At 42.1% G+C, this 24,067-nt stretch overlaps 2 protein-coding genes across 4 annotated transcripts; one reads left to right on the top strand and one right to left on the bottom strand.

Annotated features, from left to right (window-relative positions):
* The first annotated feature begins 1,587 nt into the window (after positions 1-1,587).
* On the top strand, positions 1,588-14,043 carry LOC117496842 (phosphatidate phosphatase LPIN2-like). Of its 3 annotated transcripts, XM_034148646.1 has the most exons (22): positions 1,606-1,780; positions 4,497-4,666; positions 5,546-5,746; positions 6,561-6,656; positions 6,764-7,056; positions 7,128-7,244; positions 7,385-7,511; positions 8,730-9,177; positions 9,533-9,632; positions 9,723-9,910; positions 10,416-10,509; positions 10,594-10,663; positions 10,764-10,844; positions 10,948-11,024; positions 11,378-11,534; positions 11,746-11,894; positions 12,030-12,116; positions 12,192-12,344; positions 12,610-12,724; positions 12,837-12,940; positions 13,043-13,163; positions 13,723-14,043. In XM_034148646.1, the coding sequence occupies exons 2-22, from the start codon at positions 4,601-4,603 to the stop codon at positions 13,723-13,725; spliced, it is 2,847 nt and encodes a 948-aa protein (XP_034004537.1). In that variant the 5' UTR covers positions 1,606-1,780; positions 4,497-4,600; the 3' UTR covers positions 13,726-14,043. The 3 variants fall into 3 exon arrangements, with proteins under 3 accessions (XP_034004547.1, XP_034004537.1, XP_034004529.1); XM_034148638.1 differs by having other exon boundaries at positions 13,043-14,043; XM_034148656.1 differs by lacking the exon at positions 4,497-4,666 and having other exon boundaries at positions 1,588-1,780; positions 13,043-14,043.
* Positions 14,044-14,176: 133 nt separating this feature from the next.
* On the bottom strand, positions 14,177-24,004 carry emilin2b (elastin microfibril interfacer 2b). Its single transcript, XM_034148668.1, has 10 exons — positions 23,813-24,004; positions 23,656-23,727; positions 23,377-23,502; positions 22,369-22,550; positions 20,648-22,273; positions 15,848-16,057; positions 15,729-15,770; positions 15,607-15,645; positions 15,412-15,528; positions 14,177-14,717 (listed from the first exon to the last, which is right to left on the bottom strand). Exons 2-10 carry the CDS (start codon positions 23,703-23,705, stop codon positions 14,383-14,385), a joined length of 2,727 nt encoding a protein of 908 aa, XP_034004559.1. The 5' UTR covers positions 23,706-23,727; positions 23,813-24,004; the 3' UTR covers positions 14,177-14,382.
* Between the last annotated feature and the right edge of the window lie 63 nt (positions 24,005-24,067).

Here is a 24,067-nt window from a genome sequence, read left to right as displayed (position 1 = left end):
TTAAATGATCATCCTTATTAGTATACCGTGCCGGAAGACTTGTAGATATACAGGCAGTGTGGAGGCTTATGCGAACGTGAGGCCCTCTAGTAGGGAGTAAGAACAAAGCCAACATGGGAAATTCTTGGGGTTAAACAGGGCAGAACTAATTCAAATCAACATGTGCTAAAGAGGTCTAGTGAAGACAATGGTGCAGTGAGGGGAACTTGCATCAGTTATTAAATACAACATTCTGATATTCATTCAAAAATAATTTTCTTACCAGAGTACTTTGTTATTGATTATTATTGAGATTAGAAAAAAGCAGATAATAGCAATACATATTGCTAACTGACACAATTGAGAGAAATTGCAAAGAAAAAGCATAGATAAAATTAAAAAAAAATCTTAACTTTATAGTTGCTTAAACTTTACAAGACCTGTGTTGTATGCAAAAGTATCCTAACTTTTATGTGGCAAGGTCCCCAATTTAGGAAATTCCTGTGTAAACATCAGTTATCTGAAACAGCAGACATGTATATGGGGAACTGAAACATTCTACTTCCCCTCCAGAACTATTAGATGGTACTTCATTGTTTCTCTGAATTTATATTAATAAGACAGCTGGTTTCACACTGCCCTTTCTTTAGGCTGAGGAGTCCCAATACTATGCATCACATCATTCACCTGCATCAATAAATTGTAGCATAGTGAATCTGCATCAACTCTTCAATCAGTTTAAACAGGTTAAATATGTTCTTGTAGATGTATCCTTTTATTAATTTAACAATTTGGTTGTGGTCTTTTTAGATTCTACCTCATCTGCACCAAATGAGGACTCATGTTTTTGTACTCAATCAAGTTTTATTATTACATGTACTGACATTTTGAATGCATTGCCTTACATGGAAATATAAAACACATGCTTCACGATATGCAATCTCATAATTGACCTCAGTATTTAAACTCATCAAACGTCCTCTTGCGTTGGTGTCACATGCAGCCTGGGAGTTGAAGGTAGGGGTGGGCGATACCACAAAATCTGGATTCGATCCGATGCTAAGTATTTCAGGGCCAGTATCGCCGATACCAATACTTTTTAAAAATGAAAAGCGTCTTATGTAGCTACTTTCATATAGGGGAGAGCTGCATGACATGATTTTTGAGCTGAAAGCATCATACAGTAGACTAAATCTGAATTCATTTCCATGATTAAAGACAGGACAGTTTTTATAGACAAATAAACGTTTTACTTTTGCAAATGTAAAGTGCAAACATGAAAAATAACAATACAAAGTGGCCTTCTTGCACACATCACAGTTCGCTAAGTTTTCATTGACAGTTGTGAAATAGCTCCACACAACGCTCCTCTTTCTCTCAGCCATCATGCGCGTGTGTGTGTCGCACTCGCGAGTCGCTGGCTGCTGCTGTCCTTCTGGCTGCTGTCAGTCAGCTTGATAATCGGAGTTCAGGCAGGGAGCGCGCTGCTCGTGCGCGAGCCTTGAGGAAAGGAGGACAGCAGTGGAGAGAGAAGAAAATAGCGCATATACTTGTGTTCGTCTGCACTCTGCACATAGTTTTTGATGAAATTGACGAGTAGAGGAGAGAAAAAAAAAAGTATAAAAGGATCGATCCTATTGGCTCTCGTCTCGATATTTTGAAACGTAACGTAATATCGGAAGCATCGATATTTTTGGATCGATCCGCCCACCCCTAGTTGAAGGGTCACGTGCTGTGGTCAGCCTCTTCACAGCAGCTGCAGCATCAGAAACTCACCGGCGGAGGAACTGTCTCCCTGAAGGTAGGATGATTTATATAGCTACTCTTTCTCGTTTAACCGAATTTAACAGCTTAAAAAAAAAAAAAACGAGACAGGACGTGAATACATGTTGGTTAATGTTGCAGCGCAGTCCTTGAAACCGACTTAAGAAGTCATTATAAGCAGCATTTATGTAACCCATGAGCCGGTGTAATACTGAGTATCCGGAATAAAATATTATGACAGCGATAACAACTGACAACCACACCCTTTGTGCCGAGTAAAACATAAAACGGGCATTTAGTACTGTGTAACATGTTGTCTAGATGTTTAGCCAATGTGTGTTTTGTTAAATGTACCATTCCTACAGTAGCTGTCCCTAAACGCATACTTTTTAAAATAGCCTACCTATCTGAACATCTGTCCAGGTGAACAAATGGGACTATATTCTTGGAAATATCATTCACATTATGAGGTTGCTAACTTTTTATCATAGGTTTTACATTCAATGGCTGATGGTATTAAGGAGTTATCATGTGATTGCTTTTAAGAGCATTCTCTAAAAAAGTGATAAAGAGATAAGGATCCTGATTTGTATAATAGGCCTTTATATCAGTGCATTGTAATAGCCTATAGACTATCTCAATCGAGAGATGAAAGTCATTGTAAACTGAGGTTAAGGCTATTTTAACCGGTGCCTATTCTTCCTTAAAGTGCACGACAAATCGAAGTAATTATAATATACTTCACAGCTTTAGTTTCATTATTAACAGTTACAGTGTATGAGTCAAAACAATGTGACACAATGCTGGTCCAAACAGCACTGGCTGACTCAGAGTTACATTGAGACACTTGGGACACAGTGAGCAGGACAAACATGCACTGACAGGGATATCTACATTGGTCCTAATCTTGTAAACAGGATTAACACGTCTTAAGGTCTTCCCAGAGTGCCCAGAGAGAGATCTGGTTGTGCTGGATTTGTCCTCATCGAGTACAGGGCATTTTTGTATTGAAGCACAAAACAAAGCTTTAGGGGTTTGGTCATTCTTATTGTACTGTATGCATGAAGATGACTTGATTATTGTCTTAGTTAGAAGCTTAGTAAATTAGATTCCTGTGAATGATGAAGAAACCAAGACACAAGATATATATTTTTACCAGTTTTCATCAGTGGTTTTGGAATTAAACAAGTTGATAAATAGAAAAGTCTGTTGCCATCACTTTTGCTTAAAATATTTCAATATTTGTACTAATGTTTTTTACTGGTTTATCGTAGTTTTTCCCCCCTCTATTTTTACTTTTTGTTGGACACAAGCAATTTCATCATATCAAGGTGGGTTATACAGAAGATCCAATTTCGAACTATTTTAGTCTTTTACATTTTAGAGACCAAGCAATTCATTGATCAATAATGTATAAAACTGAATCATGAAAAGTTTGGTAAGTACGTCTAATTTTAGCAAATTGAAACCAGACAGACAAATGGCAGACTCATCTACATCTTCAGGCTTGAAGTGCTTCAGTAGAGGGTTCTACTGTACATGAAGTGCTGTGGGAGTCGAACTAAATGTGTTGTTGTGTGTACATCATGCAGACAGTTTGTAGTCAGCTCACCAGAGAGATCAGTTGTGCAACGTTGCTATCACGGATCGATGACTCTCATCTAGACTCTTCTGCTTTGTCCAATAAATGAGCACTTTCACTGTACAATGTGCTGTGGTTCACCGAGGGGAAAGCCACTGCAGGAACACAGTGTACACTCTGACACTATTATCAACTCTGGGCATAACACTCCGGATGCTTGCTGTAACCTTGGTTAGTTATAAAGTCATTCAGTTACAGCTCTGAATCATATTTAATTGATGAAAATGTCAATATTGTATAGTTATTTGGTCAAGACTGGATGGATTGCCAGATATGCATGGTCCCCAGAGGATGAAGCCTACTGACTTTGATGATCCCATGAATGTCTCTAGTTGTGTTCAGTTGTATTTAGGAAAGATATCTCAGCATATAGATTGGAAATTATGCTCAGACATTCAGGACCTCCAGAAGATGTACCCTAACTCTGGAGATCCTATGACTTTTCTATTAGAGCCAATGATGGTTTTGAGTATTGGCAACTATTGGATGGATTTGCTTTGAAAATAGTCATGTTCCCCTGAGATAAACATTTAATAATGTTTTTTATTCGCTTAAAAACTCCAACCAACCTCACCTATTGTGCCAATTAACAAATGTTATCATGCTTACACAATTAATGACTATTTAGAACATGTTTTGAATGCTATCTGCATGTTAGCATAGCCATTGAGAGCTTTTTTGTGTTTATCAGAAGCACTGCTGTGCTAAAATAACAGCCTCACAGAGCCACTAGAGTTTTCTTTCGTGATCCTCAGAGGATAAATCCTAAGGTCTTTGGTGACTTTTCATATAGGTCCATCAACTTAAGTTTAGTTCATGACCTTTTAAAAAGCCTACTGAATTCCTGTCAACTGAGATTAACACTAACACAACAATTGAATATGCTTGAATGCATCAGTATGGCAATATGGTCTGGCATGTACTAACATGCTAAATGGAATTTTTTTTTTCCGGGTAAGTAATGTATCTAGTTGTCAAATAAATCAAATGTTTCCTTCATGCTGTTTTGAGAACTCTGTAGAGACTTTTCTATTCTGGATTGGCTTGGAAGGTGGCTGGTATTAAGAGAAGTTATGTAACAGTTTTAGGACTGCGTGTCATTTTCCCTCAGAGAGTTATTGCTCAGTCAGAGGGGGTAGGAGCTGTGGTGCATGGCAGAGAACAGGAGCAGGAGGACAGGGCAGGAGAGGGGGCCTCAGCTCCTGTTGGGGGGACATGGAGCTCTCAGAGAGGCTAACTTTAGAGCAGCAGGACCAGCACCTGAAGACCCCCTGGACTCTGGTGAGTTGGGGTGCTCTGTGACTTCTATTTTACTACACAGAGTGATGTTTATCTTAAGTTAATCTTTATCTCACATAAAGGTATTCAGATTCTGATTCTGATTATTATGCCTTTTTAGTTGTTGTAGCATTTACATTTGGAAAGTGTTGATCTTAACAAAGTAGGTGTCAAAATGTGCTTTGGATTACACCTCTCTGGTAAACCTAACCCTGAGACCATCCTTACATCTGCAACAGCCTTAATCTGGACCCAAATGTCAACCCTACCATTCCATTGGGGATGCCCATAATGGTTAAATAATATAGTGAATATTCACATGGCTAAATAACAAAATATATATATTTGTTGACCTTACCTCATGCTATAAATGACATTTTGAAAAAATGTCATTTATAGCATGGGAATTCTTGATGTAGGCTTATCCATTGAATTAAGTGCATTTCAAATTAAGATGAATTTATGACACTGATCTCAATATTATGGTATTTATCACCATATTGCCCAACCCAACAGATGTAGGGAAACACTAAACAGTAAAGTGACATGCTAAAATAGTAATACTAGTCACATGTAAGTTAAAACAGGAAGAAATTGGGATTTTAGTGTGACTGTGTTCCTTGGAGAGACAGAAACACACACTCTCCTGTATCGAGGGCATCTCCTTCAGCTCAGGACTCTTTTGAGGAAAATGGGACAGAGCCGCTGTGTTTAGAGACCAGCATTTCCTTTGCAGACTATTCTGATCAACAGGAGACTTACTACTGGGACACTGACCTAGTAAGACGCAACAAGAAAGTAGCGAGTGGTTTCTTTCTGATACTAATTTATGTGTGTTTACTTGATTTCATTATGAATGATAATGGGTGTTTTTGCTGACAGGTGGACACCATGAACTACGTGGGGCAGCTGGCGGGTCAGGTGCTGGTCACAGTGAAGGAGCTGTATAAGGGGATCAATCAGGCCACGCTGTCGGGCTGCATCGACGTGGTGGTGGTCCGACAGCCCGATGGGACCTTCCAGTGCTCCCCTTTCCACGTTCGCTTCGGAAAACTGGGGGTCTTGCGCTCCAGGGAGAAAGTAGTGAGTGCTCCAATTTTTATGTAGGTCATTTCTTAAAATGTGGCCAAACATCCACTCGGATTAAACAATAAGCTGTTACGATACCGTTTGTTAATGCAAAATCTCAGCAAGCATTAAGGCAATTTTTTTCAAGTTTACCACAAATATTTTCAGCCACATACACATAGAATACATACTCATCCTTTGACACATTCAGCAACATGTTGTATATGTTCATTGTATGTTTCTCTCCTTCCCTCTGAAGTTCATAACATCCATTCCACTCCACTTCTCACAACAAGAGATTTTCCTCACTCTCTATTCTCAGACTCTGTGTCAGCTAAGGGCTACGGTGGGATAGACAGACTCAAGCTCAATTTAGCCTCTTATTCCCAGCACCTAGAGAATCATCCCATTCAAGATAAGGGTCTTACAGAGGGGTCTTTTCTTGATGCAGGACACTGAGTGCAGGAAGTACACTTTTGTTGACGGAGAAAAAAGGTGGTTAGGGATTAGCTTCATGAAATGTCCGCATTTTTGCTTTTCTGTATGTTTTTCTGTTCAACTCAGCCAGGCCAAGTCTGAGTTACACTCTGTCTGTCCAATACATGGATTACAACTTGTGGCATTTGCTGTAAACAGCCTTCTTACAAGCTGTTGTTTTTTTCTTCTCTGGCTTAGCTCTAATTCGTCCTTGTGGCACAGTGTGTTTGTATATACATAAGCTGTGTTTTCCATGCATTTGGAGCTGTAAACAAACCTTCTCTGCTGAGGCCAGATGAGGACAACGTGGTGAACTACACAATAACTTACAGAAATGTGTCTGATTCTGCAGATTGATATAGAAATCAATGGGGAACCTGTAGAGCTGCACATGAAGCTGGGAGACAACGGAGAGGCCTTTTTTGTCCGAGAAACAGAGCAGCATAACGTGAGTTCCAAACAGATTAAATCATTCCTTCATGTTAGCATTAGCTCAAAGCATTGTTGCGGCTAAGAACACACTCATTGTCTTGATCATTTTCTTAATTTTATTAGGAGATAGTTCCAGCTCACCTGGTGACCTCACCCATCCCCTCAGAAGAGGATCTGTTGAGGAGCAGAGAGCCCAGATGTGGGGTCACAGCGCTGGAGAACATTCAGCCTCTGAGTCCAGAAGACTCCACCTCTGGAAACCTCCAACCCTGCACCAACACCACCGGGAAGAAGAAGAGGAAACGCAGGAGGAAGCACAAAGCGGAGCCACGTAAGGAGGAGCAAAGCCCACCTGCAGGAGGGGAGCCGGAGCTGTGTGAGCTCAGTTCAGATGAGGAGCACACGCACAACGGATGGTAAGCAGAGAGTTTAATATCACTTGTATGTGATGTAAACCTTTGTTAACGTCATCGTTTCCTGTCTTCAGGCCATCTTCCCTCTCCGTGATGAAGGAGAACATGGACCACAGGCAACCTTCCCCCCTCACCGCCCTCGAATGGGACAGCTACCCCTTCTCTGACGCCGACTGGTCCCCTCGCACTACGTACGCGCCCCCCACTCTGCCCATATTTACATTGTTCATACAAGCATAAAGACACAATCCACTTTATCATAACATGCAGGGCTGAGTGAAAACACATCTCTCATTACAGCTGACTCATTGGAAATGTTGTTTGCTTACAGCACGGAGATGTCGGAGCCCGTATCGCACAAGAGTGACTCGGAGCTGATGCTGAAGCCGGAAGAGAGCATTCTCAGGGCCGAGTCCCACATGCAGTGGACATGGGGAGAGTTCCCAGAATCCACCAGGGTAAGGCAAGACCAGGGTCGCGGTCGAATAGTCAAAAAAATCAGCTCCTAACGTCTATCCCTATCGCCTATCCCTTGACCTCTGAGTGAAACGTCACGGGGTTAAGGGATAGTGGATAGGAGAATTCAAAAGGACTTAGGAAAAGAGACTGCGGTACTTTAGAGAATCCGACTGCACTTTCACTATCCGACGTGTTTATGATGCACCAGCAGACGTCATAAATGTGCGTCTGCTGCTGTGGGGAAACTATGGAAACTACAGTTTTCTATACAGCGGACTACAACATGGATGTTTAATAAGAACGAGGGACTACTGTAAACTCATCTAGAGACTCTGCACCGCGCTCTGATGCTGTTGTTTTATGCTTTATGAACGTGGACAACAGAGAAACATTTTCTTCATGACCAAAGTTGGAATTGAAATAAAAAAGGAAAGTGAAACTTATGCTCGTCACCCTCTCCCTCCGGTCCACATTAATACAAATGATCCCAATACGTATGATTGTATGAACTATGAAAAGATTTTAAAATCAATACAATTGTATTTATTATAAACGTTAGTCCTTAACATCTATCACTGTGTATATCACCATTCAAACATCTTTTAAAAGTTGAACAAACCCCACACAGCTCAGTAAAGACTGTGAAATGTTGACTTTATTTGATCATTTCAGTCAAAACTAACGTTCATATTTCTCTTTTTGATTATAATACTGATGAACGTTCAAAACAAAGCACTTTGGCAACTTACCACATACGTTTTAAAATGCTTAATAAGCACTGTAATTTTCATGAGATCATTTCTCGGTCATAATCGGTTGTTTCCGTGAACGGCCGACTGCTGTGTGACGGCAAATGCTGCATCTGCAAGGCATTGTGGGGCAGCATTTTCTCCTCTCCTTTCGTAAAGGGAGGTCCAGTGGTTCCTAAGCTGAAGGAGGTTATAAAGGAAGTTTGAAACCTCCTTTCCTATCATCTAGAGAATTCGAACGGCACTTATCATGGCTGCCACTGAGGGACTTCCGGGTCATTTCACTCCGTTAGGAAGGTTCCTAAGCTAAATGGACTATTCGACTGCAAGCCTAGCCTAGTAGGACTAAACTTTGGGAGACAATAATAATACATCATGTCTTCATTTACACATATTTGGCTAATCAGGAAAGATCTTTGGAAATGCATTTGTGTATATTTAAGCTTTATCTTGTGCTTTTTTTTCTAGGTCAACAAAAAGGACAAATCAGAGCCAAGGACACTGATCATCACTCCCTCTGAGAACACACACTTCAGGGTTATCTTGAGCACTGAAGCCATGGAGGAAAGGGAAGAAGAAAGAACAACAGATCCCATTTGCAGTATAGTGAAGCCAGAGCCCCGCACCATCAAACCTGATCAGTGCAGCTGCTCCTCTCAGCGCCACAAAGCTTTGTCGGGAAACACAAACATGACCAGCCACAAAACAGACCTTTCAGATTTAATGTCCAGCAGTTTTACCTCGGGGCCGTGTCCCCCCAAATCTGACCTCAGCCCAAAGGCAGCCCACGCAATAAGGTGGAAGTCTTCGCCGCCGAGCCGCCGGGGCAGCGGGGGGGGCAACATGGCTGCAGACGCAGCAGCTGTTTGTCCCGATTCAAGATCTAAACCCAGCGACTCCCCGGCCAAGAGGAGAGGTAACACACACTTTTATAACTCTATTTATGTACACTATGCTCCTAATCTAAGGCAATTACAGAATATCTTCATTCTGCAGCAAGGACGTTTTAAGGGTATTTCAAATAGGTCTTTATTATTCTTATTAGACATTTAAACATATATATATATTTGTATTATGTGTCTTAAATGCTGTGGGAAAATCTTGAGATCTCCAGACAACATGAAGGTTCTCTACATGCACTTGAGTGGATGTTGACAGGAAGGAAGTGGTTTGTAGTTGCGTAGAGTTTACATTCACACGCACAAGATAAAGAAAAGGAAGTGAAAGGGAAAACAAATCTGAAATGTCTCGTCTTTGCTTTCTAAAAAAAGGTGTGAGCAAGAGGAGCCAACACCAGGGCCCTGAAGATATTTACCTGGACGACCTGATTGCACTTGAACCTGATGTTGTTGCCCGCTACTTCCCAAAAAGGTACACAGAAGCATCAAATGGAAGCAGCTATTCATCCCACTCAGAGTTTCTTACTGTGTGAAATCAATTGGACCATGTGTGTCTTTGCAGTGACTCTGAGCCGGTTCCTAAGCTCTGGGTAGGGAGGGGCCGGCGCTCTGGGTCCCAGTCCCCCCAGTCTGTGGGCAGCGGCGCGGCAGACAGCGGCACCGAGTGTCTGTCCGACTCCGCTGCCGACCTGCCCGACGTCACGCTGTCGCTGTGTGGAGGCGTCGCAGAGGACTCTGAGATCCCTACAGGTACCTTGTAACCAATAATAACAGTAATTATCAAATCCAAACTGATATGTTAACTACTACATCTTGGTTAGAATTCCAGTGGGAACAGTAGGTTTAAGTCCTATTTACAGAATGGAAAGTAGATTTTGGAAGCAGCAGCTGATTGAACTATATACCAGAAAGTTAAAGGCTATTTTTGTAATTTGCAAATGGAAAAAATAAACATTTATTGACTGCTTGCCTTGAAATACTTTCCTGGAATTGCATAGGTGTACATGTGACGTGTATACACTTCATTATTTTACCTGTATTTAGACATTTCTTTTCTCAAATCTTTATTTACCACATTAGTTTGTTTTGCGCGTTAGGAGAACACCACTAATCCTATTGCTTGATTTTGTGACAAATGAACCTTTAAAACATTTAAAAGTGGTAGATGAGTATGGTGCACTACATATTTCGGTGCATGCATATCGAAATATGAACTATCATTTATAACGAGGCTTATATGTGCCATTTATTGCAGAAAAATTCATGGAGCACATCATCACCTATAATGAGTTTGCAGAGGATCCAGCGATAATTGACAATCCCAATTTGGTGGTTAAAATTGGAAACAGGTGAGTTGTTAAGGTTCATTTAATAACTCATTAATACCTAATAACATGTGCACATCACAGTTAATTAAACCCTTTTTCCCTCAGGTACTACAACTGGACCCTGGCAGCACCGTTGATACTCAGTATGCAGGCTTTTCAGAAGAGCTTGCCAAAGGTATCCTGTTTTCTACACTGTGTTTTAGTGTCCTCTTACTGTAAATAGTATCTGCACATAAGACATTTATTTACACATGAACTGTTTCTCTGAATGGCAGGCTACAGAGGAGGCCTGGGTGAAGGAGAAAATGCCCAAAAAGTCTGGACGGTGGTGGTTCTGGAGAAAGAGCAGCGTGAAGGTCAGGGGGAATCCCTCACTGTTATGTAACTTAGGAATGACTCCTGTCAAATGAGGAACAAATGTAAAAAAATGGCTAATAATAATGTGTCGTCTTTCTTCAGTCATCATCAGAGACCAAGTTAGAGACACAAGAGTCTCTACCGGGAGAGACTGCCCCTCACCAGGCCCCAGAAACACAGTGAGTCAGCATCAAGCAGTACAGTCACACACCAACACAGCACTGTTGGGTAAACATGTCCCACAAAGGCTGGATTAGCCTGTTAGTCATTTTCTGACTCATAAACAAGCATTCAGGAGGAAGAACTGAAATGCTGTTGTGAATTAGGCAGCTATAATTCACATTTTGATGTTGTTTTGTGCATGATGTGTACACAAACATTCTGCATATTTAGCGGACAACAAAGCAGAGATACAGGCAGAAGAGGTCTACTGCCCTCTGGTGACTGGAAATGATACTGCAGGGATTTCTTGTTAACCACACAGAATCATAAATGTGTCTTTTTGTCCATGAAATTGTGTTTGCGTCTGCAGGCAGAAAGCAGCAGAGAGGTCCAGCGACGATGAGACTAAAGAGCTGAGCGCTATGACAACCGCTCCGACACCTACTGAGCATGTGCAGACAGAAGGCCCGACCCCGGCGCCTTGTCACTCCTACAAGAAGTCCCTCCGCCTGTCCTCTGACCAGATAGTAAGATCACCGATACTGGTAGTGAGGCTGAATTTAGACAAAGACAGCAACTGTGTCATCAGTCTGCTGTTTATCCGAGTGTGTATATTAAAGCTCAGTGAACGAAAGAGAGAAGAGGACATCTTTTATATCTTTGGTGTACAAAACAGTAGTAAAACCCAATTCTTCCAGCTGTATAACCTTCCTTTATGTGGTTTTCTATTTCCCGCAGGCCAGCCTGAAGCTAAGGGAGGGCCCTAATGATGTCACCTTCAGCATAACCACTCAGTACCAGGGGACATGTCGCTGCGAGGGCACCATCTACCTGTGGAACTGGGACGACAAGGTCATCATCTCTGACATCGACGGCACCATCACCAAGTACGAGAACGTCCAAATATCCATCTCTTTGTAATTTGATAGTGTTTATTCTCAGGCTTATTCCTCCTCATTCGCAATATTCAAAAGAGAGTTCTTACTGGTGTATTTACTCCACTGGTCCTCTCCTCCCCACAGATCAGACGTGTTTGGTCACATTCTGCCTCAGCTCGGGAAAGACTGGACTCATCAAGGCATCGCTAAGCTCTACAACTCCGTGCACGAGTAAGATATGGATTAATACTTACTGTTCAAATATGTCAATAAGTAGATGGGCTAATAAATATCCTCCTGCTACAGGAACGGCTACAAGTTCCTGTACTGTTCGGCCCGAGCGATCGGCATGGCTGACATGACCAGAGGGTATCTGCACTGGGTGAACGACAGAGGGACCCTCCTGCCTCAGGGGCCCCTCATGCTCTCCCCCAGCAGCCTCTTCTCTGCCTTCCACAGGTGAGAGACCCTTCACCTCAGCGTTTATTCACCCCTTTTTTTAATTAATTTGAGCCGCTAAAGAGTGAATTTAGATACTGAAAAAACAATTACATGTCAGAATTTAATGCAGAATTGTATGTATTTACACAGTTTTTATGTTCATTTTGAAAACGTGTAGACTATGAATTGTGATAAATGAGTTGTCTGTGTTTCTGTAACATCAGCAGTGACATTTCAGAGGTTAAAGTGTATCATCTTTATTTATTTTGTATTCTTTTGATAGAGAGGTTATAGAAAAAAAGCCGGAAAAGTTCAAGATCCAATGCCTCACAGACATCAAGAACCTGTTCCTCCCAAACACACATCCCTTCTACGCAGCCTTTGGAAACAGAGAAAGTGTAAGTGTAACATGTTTGTTGTATCATTTCAAGTTAGCGGTTTTTATCTTCACTTCTTCAGGTATTTTATGTTCAGTTAGATGACTTATCGTCTCTTTCTCCTGCATTTAAGGACGTGTTTGCCTACAAGCAAGTGGGCGTGCCCGTGTGTCGGATATTCACAGTGAATCCCAAAGGAGAGCTAATCCTGGAGCAAGCAAAAGGCAATAAAACATCGTGAGTACGGAGGCATCAATGGAGTCATTGTTTGTTTGTTTCTCACAACAGATTCCCTCAGACAAAAGCTTACTGTTCCCATCGTTGTTTTTAATTTCCCAGATACAGCCGTCTGAGCGAGCTGGTGGAGCACATGTTCCCTCTACGCAGCTCCCAGCACAGCGCCACCTTCAGCTGCCCCGAGTTCAGCTCCTTCTGCTTCTGGAGGCAGCCCGTCACCGAGGTGTGTTTAGAGGAGCTGCTTTGACTCAATCTGGGGTTCATATTTGTAATGAAGGAGGAATGGCTTCTAATATAAGACATTCTGGAATAGCTTGATATTGTCTTAGACACATTCCACTTTAGTGAAAGAGTTTGATTTTGGCAGTGGAGGTGTTTAAACTGGCCACTGTTCAGTATGAAACAAATACTGATTGTATTTCTCTCTTTCCATGACTTGAGGGCGATCATAAAACATCCAAGGTTATATTTATAGCAGCTATATTTGCATCCCTTTTAAGGCCTTACTCACTCTTTAGTGGCCTTATATCTCTGCTTACTAACTTTGCACACCGCTTTAAAGAAAACTGTGAAATGATTTAGTTAATAATTGCATTGCTGTCATTTAAAAAAGGAAGTCTTTATGAACTGTAGACACTGATATATTGGTATGAAGTATATTTGCAAAGCCCAGATTTAATTAGATAATTATTAACTAATCTGCTGCTGTGTGATGTTGCCATGGTAAAACTGCAGTATATTAATGTTATGCCTCTTTTTGTTTTTATCCTTTTCACGCTCAGTAACAGCTGAAATGTGACGTTTTCTTTCTATGAAAGTGAAGAACTCTGTGTGAAGAGAACACACACTATACATCTGATTTTGTGGAGACGTAGCTCACGTTTCAGGGTAGAAACCTCTGCTGATGTGTTTTCTGTATTAACAATGTAAACACAAAGAATGTTTTAAATGACTGTTTTGAAGAAAAACAAGTGGACAAATACATTCAACAGTTTGCTTTGACAGTTATTTAAAGTAGTGTATATTGTGAACGCTGTATTAAATGTTAAATCAAATGGTTGACAGTGCTCTAATAAAAGCACAAGCTATATTTGAAGACAAAAGCCTTTTTGCACATTTTTGACAATCTTAGCCGGTTTAGGATGTTATAGGTTGTATCTGAGAACAAACACTTTAATAGATTTCCTAAGTAAGTATGAACAAATCTGATCAACGGGAATTTCATTTTTACATGTTTTTAAATATTAAGAAACAAACTGCGGTGGACGGCAATAAAATGCAGTGTAAATGCTCTATATATTAGTACTTAGGATAGAAATAATCTCATTTATTGAGACTATTTTTAACCTCTTTTAGAGTGTCTTTCCCTCCCTGATAATAGAAAATACCCATTAGCCTTAATATGTCCATGATATGATGAGGTGTCTTTAAAGAAGGCATGGCTACCGTTTGGAGGGGCTGCTGGGGTAAAGGAGCGTGGCGCTGAAAGATGACAGGATCTCAGAGGAGGCGGAGATGGCGAGTTTCCCCGCCGTCATGACGACTCCCGCTCGGTCTCCTCTCCTCAGCGGCAGCACCAGGCTCAGGGAGGTGGAGCTGCTGCAGGGACACTGGTCATGTGACAGAGGTGAAGCCGCTCCGGACAGGAAGCCGGTGGAGTCTAACTTCTGGACGCTGCGGTTGGACACGGAGAGGACCGCCTCCACCCTCTCCCCTCGCTGCGCCGCCAGCACGGCCGTCACCAGGTAGCGGCCGTCAGTGGGCGCTGTGAAGATTCCTGAGAACAACACACGGTGATTTTTATGTCCACCACTTCAGATACAAATATTTGACCAACTGTTTGATGGATTCCCATGAAAAATGTGTTCTTACCTTTCCTCAAGCACCACAATGAAGCGGGCATCTTTGAATTTTAGTCAAATGTTGCAAACTACTCACTAAATTCATGAGGGAGTATGGTGCACCAAAAGAACTGAACTTACTTTTTACAAAACCATTTACTCGTATAATTGTAAAATACTTTGTCCTTTACTTATTTTTTTACATTTATATTGTAAGCATGCATCATTTAGTATCTCATAAGCATGTAGAGTATGAGAAATAAGTCTGCAAGAACGGGTGTAGAAACATATTAAGTTGGTTGAGTGCTGCAACAGTAATCTATTAATCAATGGACAGAATGTTAATTTAAATAATTTTTTAATGATCTATTACTTTCCTTGTCAATTTTGAAATAATCTAAATATTTGCTGTTTTAGTATATTTGCTGCGTTCTCTTATTAGTATTTTTTTATTAGGTTTCTAACCAATTTTGATTCAAATCACATTCTGTCATACATTCTGTAGTCCAAACATTATTCTATTAATTGCCAAACTAATGAACCAATAATCAGACATTTTAAATGATAAACTTGTGTCAAATGTAGCTTTATGTGTCTTTGTTTGGGTTGTGAGAGTGTAGTCACTGTTACCTGTGTGAGCGTCATAGTGTCCACCATCATTGAGCAGCACCTTGTCGAATCTAATGATCCCCTTCTCTCCCTGGAACGGCTGCAGCGTCAGCCCGGCGGAGAACGACACCCTCTCATCTGAACACAAGAAGAAACATGAACTAACAGCCGTTACCCTCACAGCGGGTGTAACCTGAGTATTTAATCAATTCTGACCTGAAGCAGAGGCAGATTTCTGGCGTGGCATGTTAACATCTGTGGAGAAAGAGAAAAAATGTCATCCACTCGAAACTGTTGAGTAATTATGCAGCACAGAAACAACTCTAACAGGTATTTACCTAAGATGAGTGGCATGCTTGTCTTAATGGGGTCAGGGGGGGCTGTGAAATCAAACACAAAGATGAGACACGTGGGATAATCCTTGGAGACATGCAGAGAATGAGTGTGAGTGTCTGACCTGGAGCGCCAGCGAAGCCCAGGACAGGCATCATGCTGCCGCCCGTCCCCTTGGGCAGCTTGGACGAGGTCATCTTCCCGGGAGGTCCCGCCTCCCCGGTCTCCATCACAGGGGGCTGTGGGGGGGAGGCCTCAGGGGGCTCCAGCGGCCCTGTGAGGCTCTTACCTGCACCCTGGGGAAGTCCTGGGTCCTCCACTGAAACATGAATACCTGAAAGAGACAGATGCAGAGATTGATGAGGCTGCAGGTCAGAGAGGCGCAGGCCAGAGGTGGAGGCCATTCACATTGAAATGATGAGCCAGAGAGGCAAATGGCAAAGAAAACAACAGTTTGCTGTTTTAAGCCTGCTGACCTGAGACATAAAAGTGTCAGTCTTATTTCGGCCTGACTACTGGTAGGTGCAGGTTTTTGATTTAATTAGGTTTTTTTTAAGGTTATATTACACATTCATTTGTGCCAAGGAGGTCAAAAAGGTTTGAGAATAAATGTCCACCTTTAACACAACCCTACTTTTTTTAAATAACGGCATTTACTTGAGGACTTCTCTTATTTATTTTTGTCTGTCAATATTCTCATAGCAGTGCAATTTCCAGAATTGTAGTCATTAACACATATTGTCAGAATAATTGTTGGAGGAAGTATTCAGAACTTTTACCGAAATAAAAGTACAGTAGAAGTGAAGTAGTAGAAGTGTACTTAAGTAAAAAGGAGTTATTATCAGTAAAATATACTTAAAGTATTACATTTGAACTCAATGTAGAAAACAAAAGAAAAAACTCAGTTATTCTAAATACCTTTTAGAAATTAACCAAATGTATATATATACTATTTTTTAGATGAGTGTCTAATCATTTAGCTGTTACTGTAAAAACTGGTGGGCAATTACATTCATAATAAAACATATTTTTTAAATGCTTGTGTATTTTATGCATACATCTTAAATATTACAGGAACAAGTAACTAGAGCTGTAAGAGTAATGTAGTAGAGTAGAAATACAATATTTCCCTTTGAATTATAGTTAAGTACAAAGTATATACAGTAAAGTGTCCGACAAGTACCTTAAATGTGCACTTTAAAACAATGCTTGAGTAAATGTTCTCAGTTACAGGCCACCACTGGTCAGAGCCTCGTACAAAAACGTGATTACATTCTCTTTTGTATTTTCATGTTTCTTTATTTTTATGGTCTGGCTGCCAGTGATACTCATTAACAGCCACTCAGAGGGGGATTATCTAAACCTGTAATTATGGACTCAAACAGAGATAATGAAAGACCCCTGCCCATCTCCCATCATATGGTGACCACCTCCTCACCTCATGCAGCGCTGCATTCCTAAGAGCAGCAGCTGAGACCCTGCAGTTTATCAACACATCACAACACTGGCTGGGGGGCACACACTCTGGGCCACCACCACCAGACAACAGACCCCTCCCCTCTACCCTCTAATAAAAGGCATACCAAGACACGGCCACATGTTCAATCACCAGACAGCCTGTCCCCTCGGCCCGGGGAGAAGAAGGGTCATTTAGATTGGAAGCCTGTATAACACAGCATGTGGAGAGGGACCGGTGTGAGGGGGGGGGGTAAGTCTGCGTGTCCGCACATGTGCATGGTTTGATAGCCGTGGAGTCTTTTATTGTCAGGATTCAAAACCGATTTCAGAGCAGGAGGCACACAGGATGTATGTCCGTACGCCAGAGTGTTTGTCATGATGAAAGAGGTGGGCTATAAACACAAGCAGCTGGCTCTTCTGAAAAAACGCACGCTCCCAGCAAAGCGGCATGGGAAAACCTCGCTCTGTTAGTCACTTGACCCTCCCCCCCCCACCCCCCCCCCCCCCATCAACAGTTCCAACCCCCTTGTGTCCCACGAATGGCCACTTTCCACATTACATACCACCTAATTATGACTGCAAGGCAATCTGTGGGTGTTGACTTTATGAGTCACCAAAATACCCTCAAGACTCAGATTTAAGAATCAATAAATCTAGATCGGCATCCAGAAGTCACAGAGGAGATTGCGACAACAAAGGCTTTATTAAACTTCTGGAGGGCTTAGTCGAGCCCCGTCTTGTTTTGGGTTCATGGGGTTATCATGTCACAACCCCGACCAGCCCCCCCCCTAGTCTCTCACAGGTCATTGACCTTCCTTCTTAGCATCTGAGCATTGTCAAAAGCAGGAAAGCATCTTATCTGAGAAGGTGCCGGTAAAAGAGCGCTACGATGCTTTGGGTGACTACAGGACGCCTTGATAAACAGAGAGGGATGTGCTCTACGGAAGGAAAGACAAGATAGACATTTCACATATAATGAACTGGTGAAGTGACACATCATTTATTTATAAAGTATACAATACAACTAAAGACATAAGGGGAGTTATCATGGATTAAAACTGAAATGTGGCTAAAGCCAAAAAAGCTTTTAAGTGGACCTTGTTTTAAAAAAAATCTGGTACAACTTTCTAATAAGTCACCCTTTAGACATGGTTCCCAATGGTTTAAGTTAAAAAAATATAAAGATTGAAAAAACTATTTTGGGTTGCCAGGTTGTGAAAAATCCTTTTGTTTATTCTCCTTCACTAAGACACCTAAATGATCCGTTTAGATAGCTTATAAGTTTTGGTGGACACTCTAAAGGACCATTTACCTTTAAGGGGGGAAAAATTGCAAAATATTCAGGTGAAATTAATTAATGGATTATAACCAATGTATTTATTATTAAAAAAAAATATTAGCTACAACTTTAAACAGTATAAAGGGTGCCTTGTTGAAGGTGGTATCAGTTTCTATTACAGCATTTTTACCATGTCATGGATTGATCTTATTTCAGCACAATTATTGATAGTTTAGATTTCCACAAAATTGAGCAGCTGTTATGCACATACACTGGACGCCCAACTGTTGAATAAAGAAATGGGATTTTTGGACAAACCTTATGTATTTCTGTCATTTTGTGTCAACGAGCTATTATACATTTAAGCTAAAACTTCATAATTGGCGCTGAAAGCTACAAAAATCATTTTAGGAATGACAAAATCCCTGGCATCTGTCTTCTTCCCCTTCCTGACCCTCTCATTTAGAGTTAACAACTGCTATGACATCATGGCCCTCACATTGACAAATGGCCCCTGGGACCCCCGGTGCAGCTTTTAGGGTTTCCACTGTTTATTTCAACAGAAAAGGAACTCAGCCATGCAAGCTAAACAAGTTTTAAAAAACTGCACGCTGAAGACACGGAGTAAAATAAAACCCAGAAGAGGATATGGGTGATATAATGTCGAACCAGTAGCACTCTGAAGCTCTTGGCTCTGATATAAAGGCTCCCTGTGATAAGCTGAGCAGAGGGCTCTCTATTATGGTCTCCTCCAAGCAGCTTTTTCCACTCTCTGCAGATAAGCTGGGGTGGGGGGCACTAGGATGAGGCAGCTAGCAGGGCAAAGACAAACAAGGAGCCAACATTTGTTCACAGAGCCAGTGGTCAGAATGGCCCCGGTGACATCGCTGAGCATGAGTGGAAACCGCGAATAACTGTGCTCCCACTTGCAAAACTTCCCAATGACAGCATGATGAATTAAACGCCATATTATGACAACAAGCACGGGGTGGAGTGGCAATAATCACATTGGCACAAATGAGAAAACTGGCAGCCATAGAGATGATTCAAGACATAACAAAAATATCATGATGCAAATCCTCTGGTCTGACTTGGGCTGGAACCAGAACAAGAACCAGGACTATTTTTATTCCAGCCCACATCCCGGGAGAATCTGGAGTGGATCATGTGCTGCATCACCTGCGCCATAAACCAGGGATTGAAAAACTAGCCGGTCCCAGAGGAAGAGAGTTGGCTTGTAAATATTAAGGCCGTGCTTCTAGTTCACTTTACAACTGTGGGAGTCCGAGGAGTCCAGCTGGGTCTCATAGGCACCATTAATGAGCAGACTCATACCACAAATATGCAACATATGCAGCAATATGAACATGTACTCTCAAAATATGCTTACACCAACCAACGTCTTACAATAGTATCCAGTAAACTGATAAACTACATAGCTTAAGAGGTGAACACCCTAACGTTTTCACATTTTACACCCCGGAATTAACTGTAGGCTACATACAGCGTTTATGGACACATAAAGGAACACTTTGATGCACAAAAACAAAAAAGCCAAGCAAGCAGTATTTCTTTATGCCAAGGCATTGCTCAACACAAGTGGGGTCTATTAAATCAACCATGTGTCTCCAATCAACCCTGGCAGTTTCAATTGAGAACATGGTTTAATGAAAATCCAACTTCCTCCCACTCACACACCAATGCCGGAGCCTCTCCAATAAAAGGACAAAAACAAATGGACTACAGTCCAAGCAATGATCTAATAGGTCGGGGAAATATGACAGCTATCTGATTGATCTCAAGCTTCTGCTGTTTAAACTCCTGTGGGTAACACATTCGATTTAGCTTAAATGAAACAAGAAAAATTATTTGTGAAAGCGGGATTATGAAACTTTTGCCGATCGAAAACATTTACAGTATAATGGAAAATACAGTAGCACAACCAGGGAAAAGTTAGTTAACTGTATCAGTTCTGTATTGTAACAATATGAAAAAAGCAACAAGAAATGGAAAGCTGGCTAGCTAGCATTAGCCAACATAAGCTAGTAGTTAATACAGACGATTAGGACTGTTGAAGAAAATCCCTTGAATATATTAACCTGAGGAATAGTGTGTTTAATTGCTGAGGGATTCAGATAATCATCCAAACCTGAAGGCAATTATGTTTGTGTTAGCATAGCCGCTTACCTGTCTTCCCAGTATTGCTGTTGGTTAGCACCCGGAGGTCCGTGGCTGCATTAGAGATTTGGTTCTGGATGTTCTCACAGGTTCCCCTCAGTCCTCCAATATCTCGGGCATGAGCGCTGACCGTACCATTCAGATGTTTGACACAAGTCCACAACCCAGTGACGTGTTCATTCAGAGCCTCTTTGATCCTCTGGAGGCTAGAGGAGATGGGATCCAGTTTGCCACATAAACTCTCCACACTAACAATGCGGCTGTCAATGCGTGCAATCTCCTGCCCGACATCTTCAGTTTGTCCCTTGCAGTGGTCGGCCCCAGCGTTCACCTCCCTGCGAAGCTCGTCCAGATGGGTTCTCAGCTCTTGATGCTGCTCCAGGAGGTCCTTGGCCTCCTGCTCAGCCCCTGTTTTGACTTGACCCCAGGTGGAGTTGAGGATCAGAGACGCTTGAGACTGCTGGTTGACTACATCTGATAGAGAGTCCTCCAAAATCCCTACACGTCCTTTAAGATAGCTTAACTCGCTGTGGACGTGCTCAATGCTGGTGCTGGAGTTGGGGAGTTGGCCCTCCGTGGCTCCATCAATGTGAGCCTTTAGACTTGATTCCACAGCATCTACAGCAGTTCTGCAGCTCTGGAAGTCTTGTTGAATGTTTTCTACAACATTTAAAAGACCCCCAGATGGAGAGTTGGTGCTGGTATTTGCCAACATGGTGGTGAGTCTTTCTTCCATGGAGAAAAGCTTATCCTCCAGAGTGTCCCTCAGGTCTTTGATGGCCTCTGCCTGTTCTTGCTTCAGCTTCACCTCAACGGAAAGACATTGGGACGCTGACGTTTTCTCAGATGAGTTCAGATGGATGTCCACAAGACCGGTGTCTGCATTTCCTGGACCAATAAGCTGGGTCTTAAGGTCCTGGATCTCCTTCCGAAGGTCAGCTTCCTTTGATTCCATGAGCTCGGCCAGGCTGAGATAGTTTGTTTCCGTTCCCTCACACTGCTCCTGAACCGATGTGATTTTATAGTCGCAGGCGTTCTTCATGTCTGCTATTTTGATGTCCATGCCTTCCATTAACTCCTCTCTCAGAGCGCTGATCTTCTCGTCCAGGTAGGCCCGCAGGTCTGCACCACTGGTTGGAGGAGCAGGAGCGGGTGTGGGCAGCTGGTTCTGGGCAGCCTCCATTAACAGATGAATCTGTCCGTCATGGCTGTTGACACGACCCAGCAGGTTGTCCAGGGCATTGCTCTTGGACTCCAGATCGTCTGTGACCTGGCTGATCTTGTTCATGACCTCGTCCATCTGCGTTGTCTCACTCCCAAAAGAGAAGTCCTGCACCTGAGCGATGTGGCTCTCTGCCCCTCTCGCGCTGGAGGGCTGTCTGAAGTTATTCAGCAGCGTAGCCAGCATTTTACTGGCGTCCTCTTGAAAATCCAGTCTCAGATTGGAAGACATGTCAGTCATTCTTGCCTGCATGTCAAGGATCATCTGGGACAGCCGCTGCACCTCCTCCTCCAGGTGTTGCTCGCTTTGAGATCCTCCATGAACCGACTGTTGCCTTTGACCTGTCTGACCTCCAAACTGCCCCTCCCCTCCCCATGGATGGTTCCTCTGATTCTCTGTCCGCTGATCTGGAGCTTCAACAGACGGAGGGATGGAAAAAAGGTATATTAATGCTTTTTTCTGACATTTTTCAAGCTGTATACATTTATATTCATGGTAGATTTCTCACCTTCTGGGACTGGAATATGTCCAGAGGCAAAGGGGGCAGGAGGCATACGCTCTACTTGGAGCCGCTTCAGATCCTTCACCTCCATGCAGTCATGGCCCTGGTAACCCGGGCAGCACCTCCACTCCAGCTCTGTTAAAGTCTTGTATGCAATCTTATACATGGGCCTGAACTGTGTCCGATATCTGAAAGCATTAAAAACATCCACAAATTCACAATTCCTGCTGAACATTGGTCTGTTCTAATAATGAATAGACACAATTCAGTCCATTAGATGGTCCGACTTTGCGCAACTCTTTTCAGGAACACAATGGAAACTTGGAATCACAGCACTGTTTGTTGACAAATTAACAGTAGATAAACACCAGTCACATAAAAACAATAATTAAACAAGCATATGGCAGGAAGCAGCTTAGACTTTTCACCATTTCCACTGTTAACCACAACAGGGTGATTAAATATTTCACAAGTGTGTTTGTTGCTTAGTAAACACTGAAAGAAAAAAAAGTGAGAGGAATGTCTGCCCATCTTTGCCATTCATGAAGATTCAACACATTCTACTCCGTTACATGTATTTGGTTAAATAGCACATTAAAACAACATTTCAATATAGTAATACGTTTTGAAAGAACTTTATAAAAAAGCAAACTAGAATTACATAAAGTAGCTGAAATAGATCCTGCTGCTGCACTGGTGATGCTTACACATTAATGTCTTGCTAATTCAAATCTAGTAGATATATATATTTTTAATCACAGCCATTTGCTTCATAAGTACTTGTTTTCAAGAGTACATTTACGTTTTGTACTCTAAGAATATTTGGATACTTGGAATATCTGTCGTAACACTTTTACTTTAAGATCAGATTCATCTCTGAAATGGTTATTTACATCACAGTCATGTTGTCAGTGCTTCACTCCACGCTGTTGATAATAGAAACCACACATTGATAAAATACTAACAGTAGAAAATAATATTCGCCCTCCACCCAGTGCAATTCTGGGAACTTACATCACTTGTTGCTCACAGTTTGGCAGCTCCGGAGGACACGGCAAAAGTTCCGGCTGCACGAAACTCTCCGTGCCTCCCACGACGGAACAGCTCACGTTCTTGTGCACAACGTAGGCGCACCAGTTTCTGCAGAATAATCACCAGTTAACGTTCAATGCGTAAACATTGCAGTGCGTATTGACGGCATTGCTTACTTTCCAATAAGAGTTACTTGATGATACATGACCCAATCAATGAGTAGACGTTTATATTATAAACACACACACATGAATTACTTACTTATTTCTTTGGCGCGTTCCAGAGCCAGAATATGATCTCCCCTGGAACATGTTATGTTGGAATGGTGTTCCACTGACGAGAGGAAACGTTATTAAAAAGTGAAAAAGTCCACAGATTCCGCGCTTCATTGTTAAAATGTTTCCCTTTCAAGACTCACAAGTAGTATTTGAGATTGTAATCAGCAGTGAAGGTCTGTGTTCCAATGATCAGTGAAGGCACCGCCGGCTGTTCCCTTTCTGCATTGCGCACAGTGTACAACCTCCTTCCAGCGTCCTTGGATGTGACGTTTCAGGACCCCCTCCAATACAGACAGAACACTTTTTTTGTTACACACACACACACACACACACACACACACACACACACACACACACACACACACACACACACACACACACACACACACACACAC

This window comes from Trematomus bernacchii, unplaced genomic scaffold, assembly GCF_902827165.1.
Source record: "Trematomus bernacchii unplaced genomic scaffold, fTreBer1.1, whole genome shotgun sequence".
Taxonomy (NCBI): domain Eukaryota; kingdom Metazoa; phylum Chordata; class Actinopteri; order Perciformes; family Nototheniidae; genus Trematomus; species Trematomus bernacchii.
Note: the sequence above shows the minus strand (reverse complement) of the source record. Positions and strands in the feature narration are given on the sequence as shown.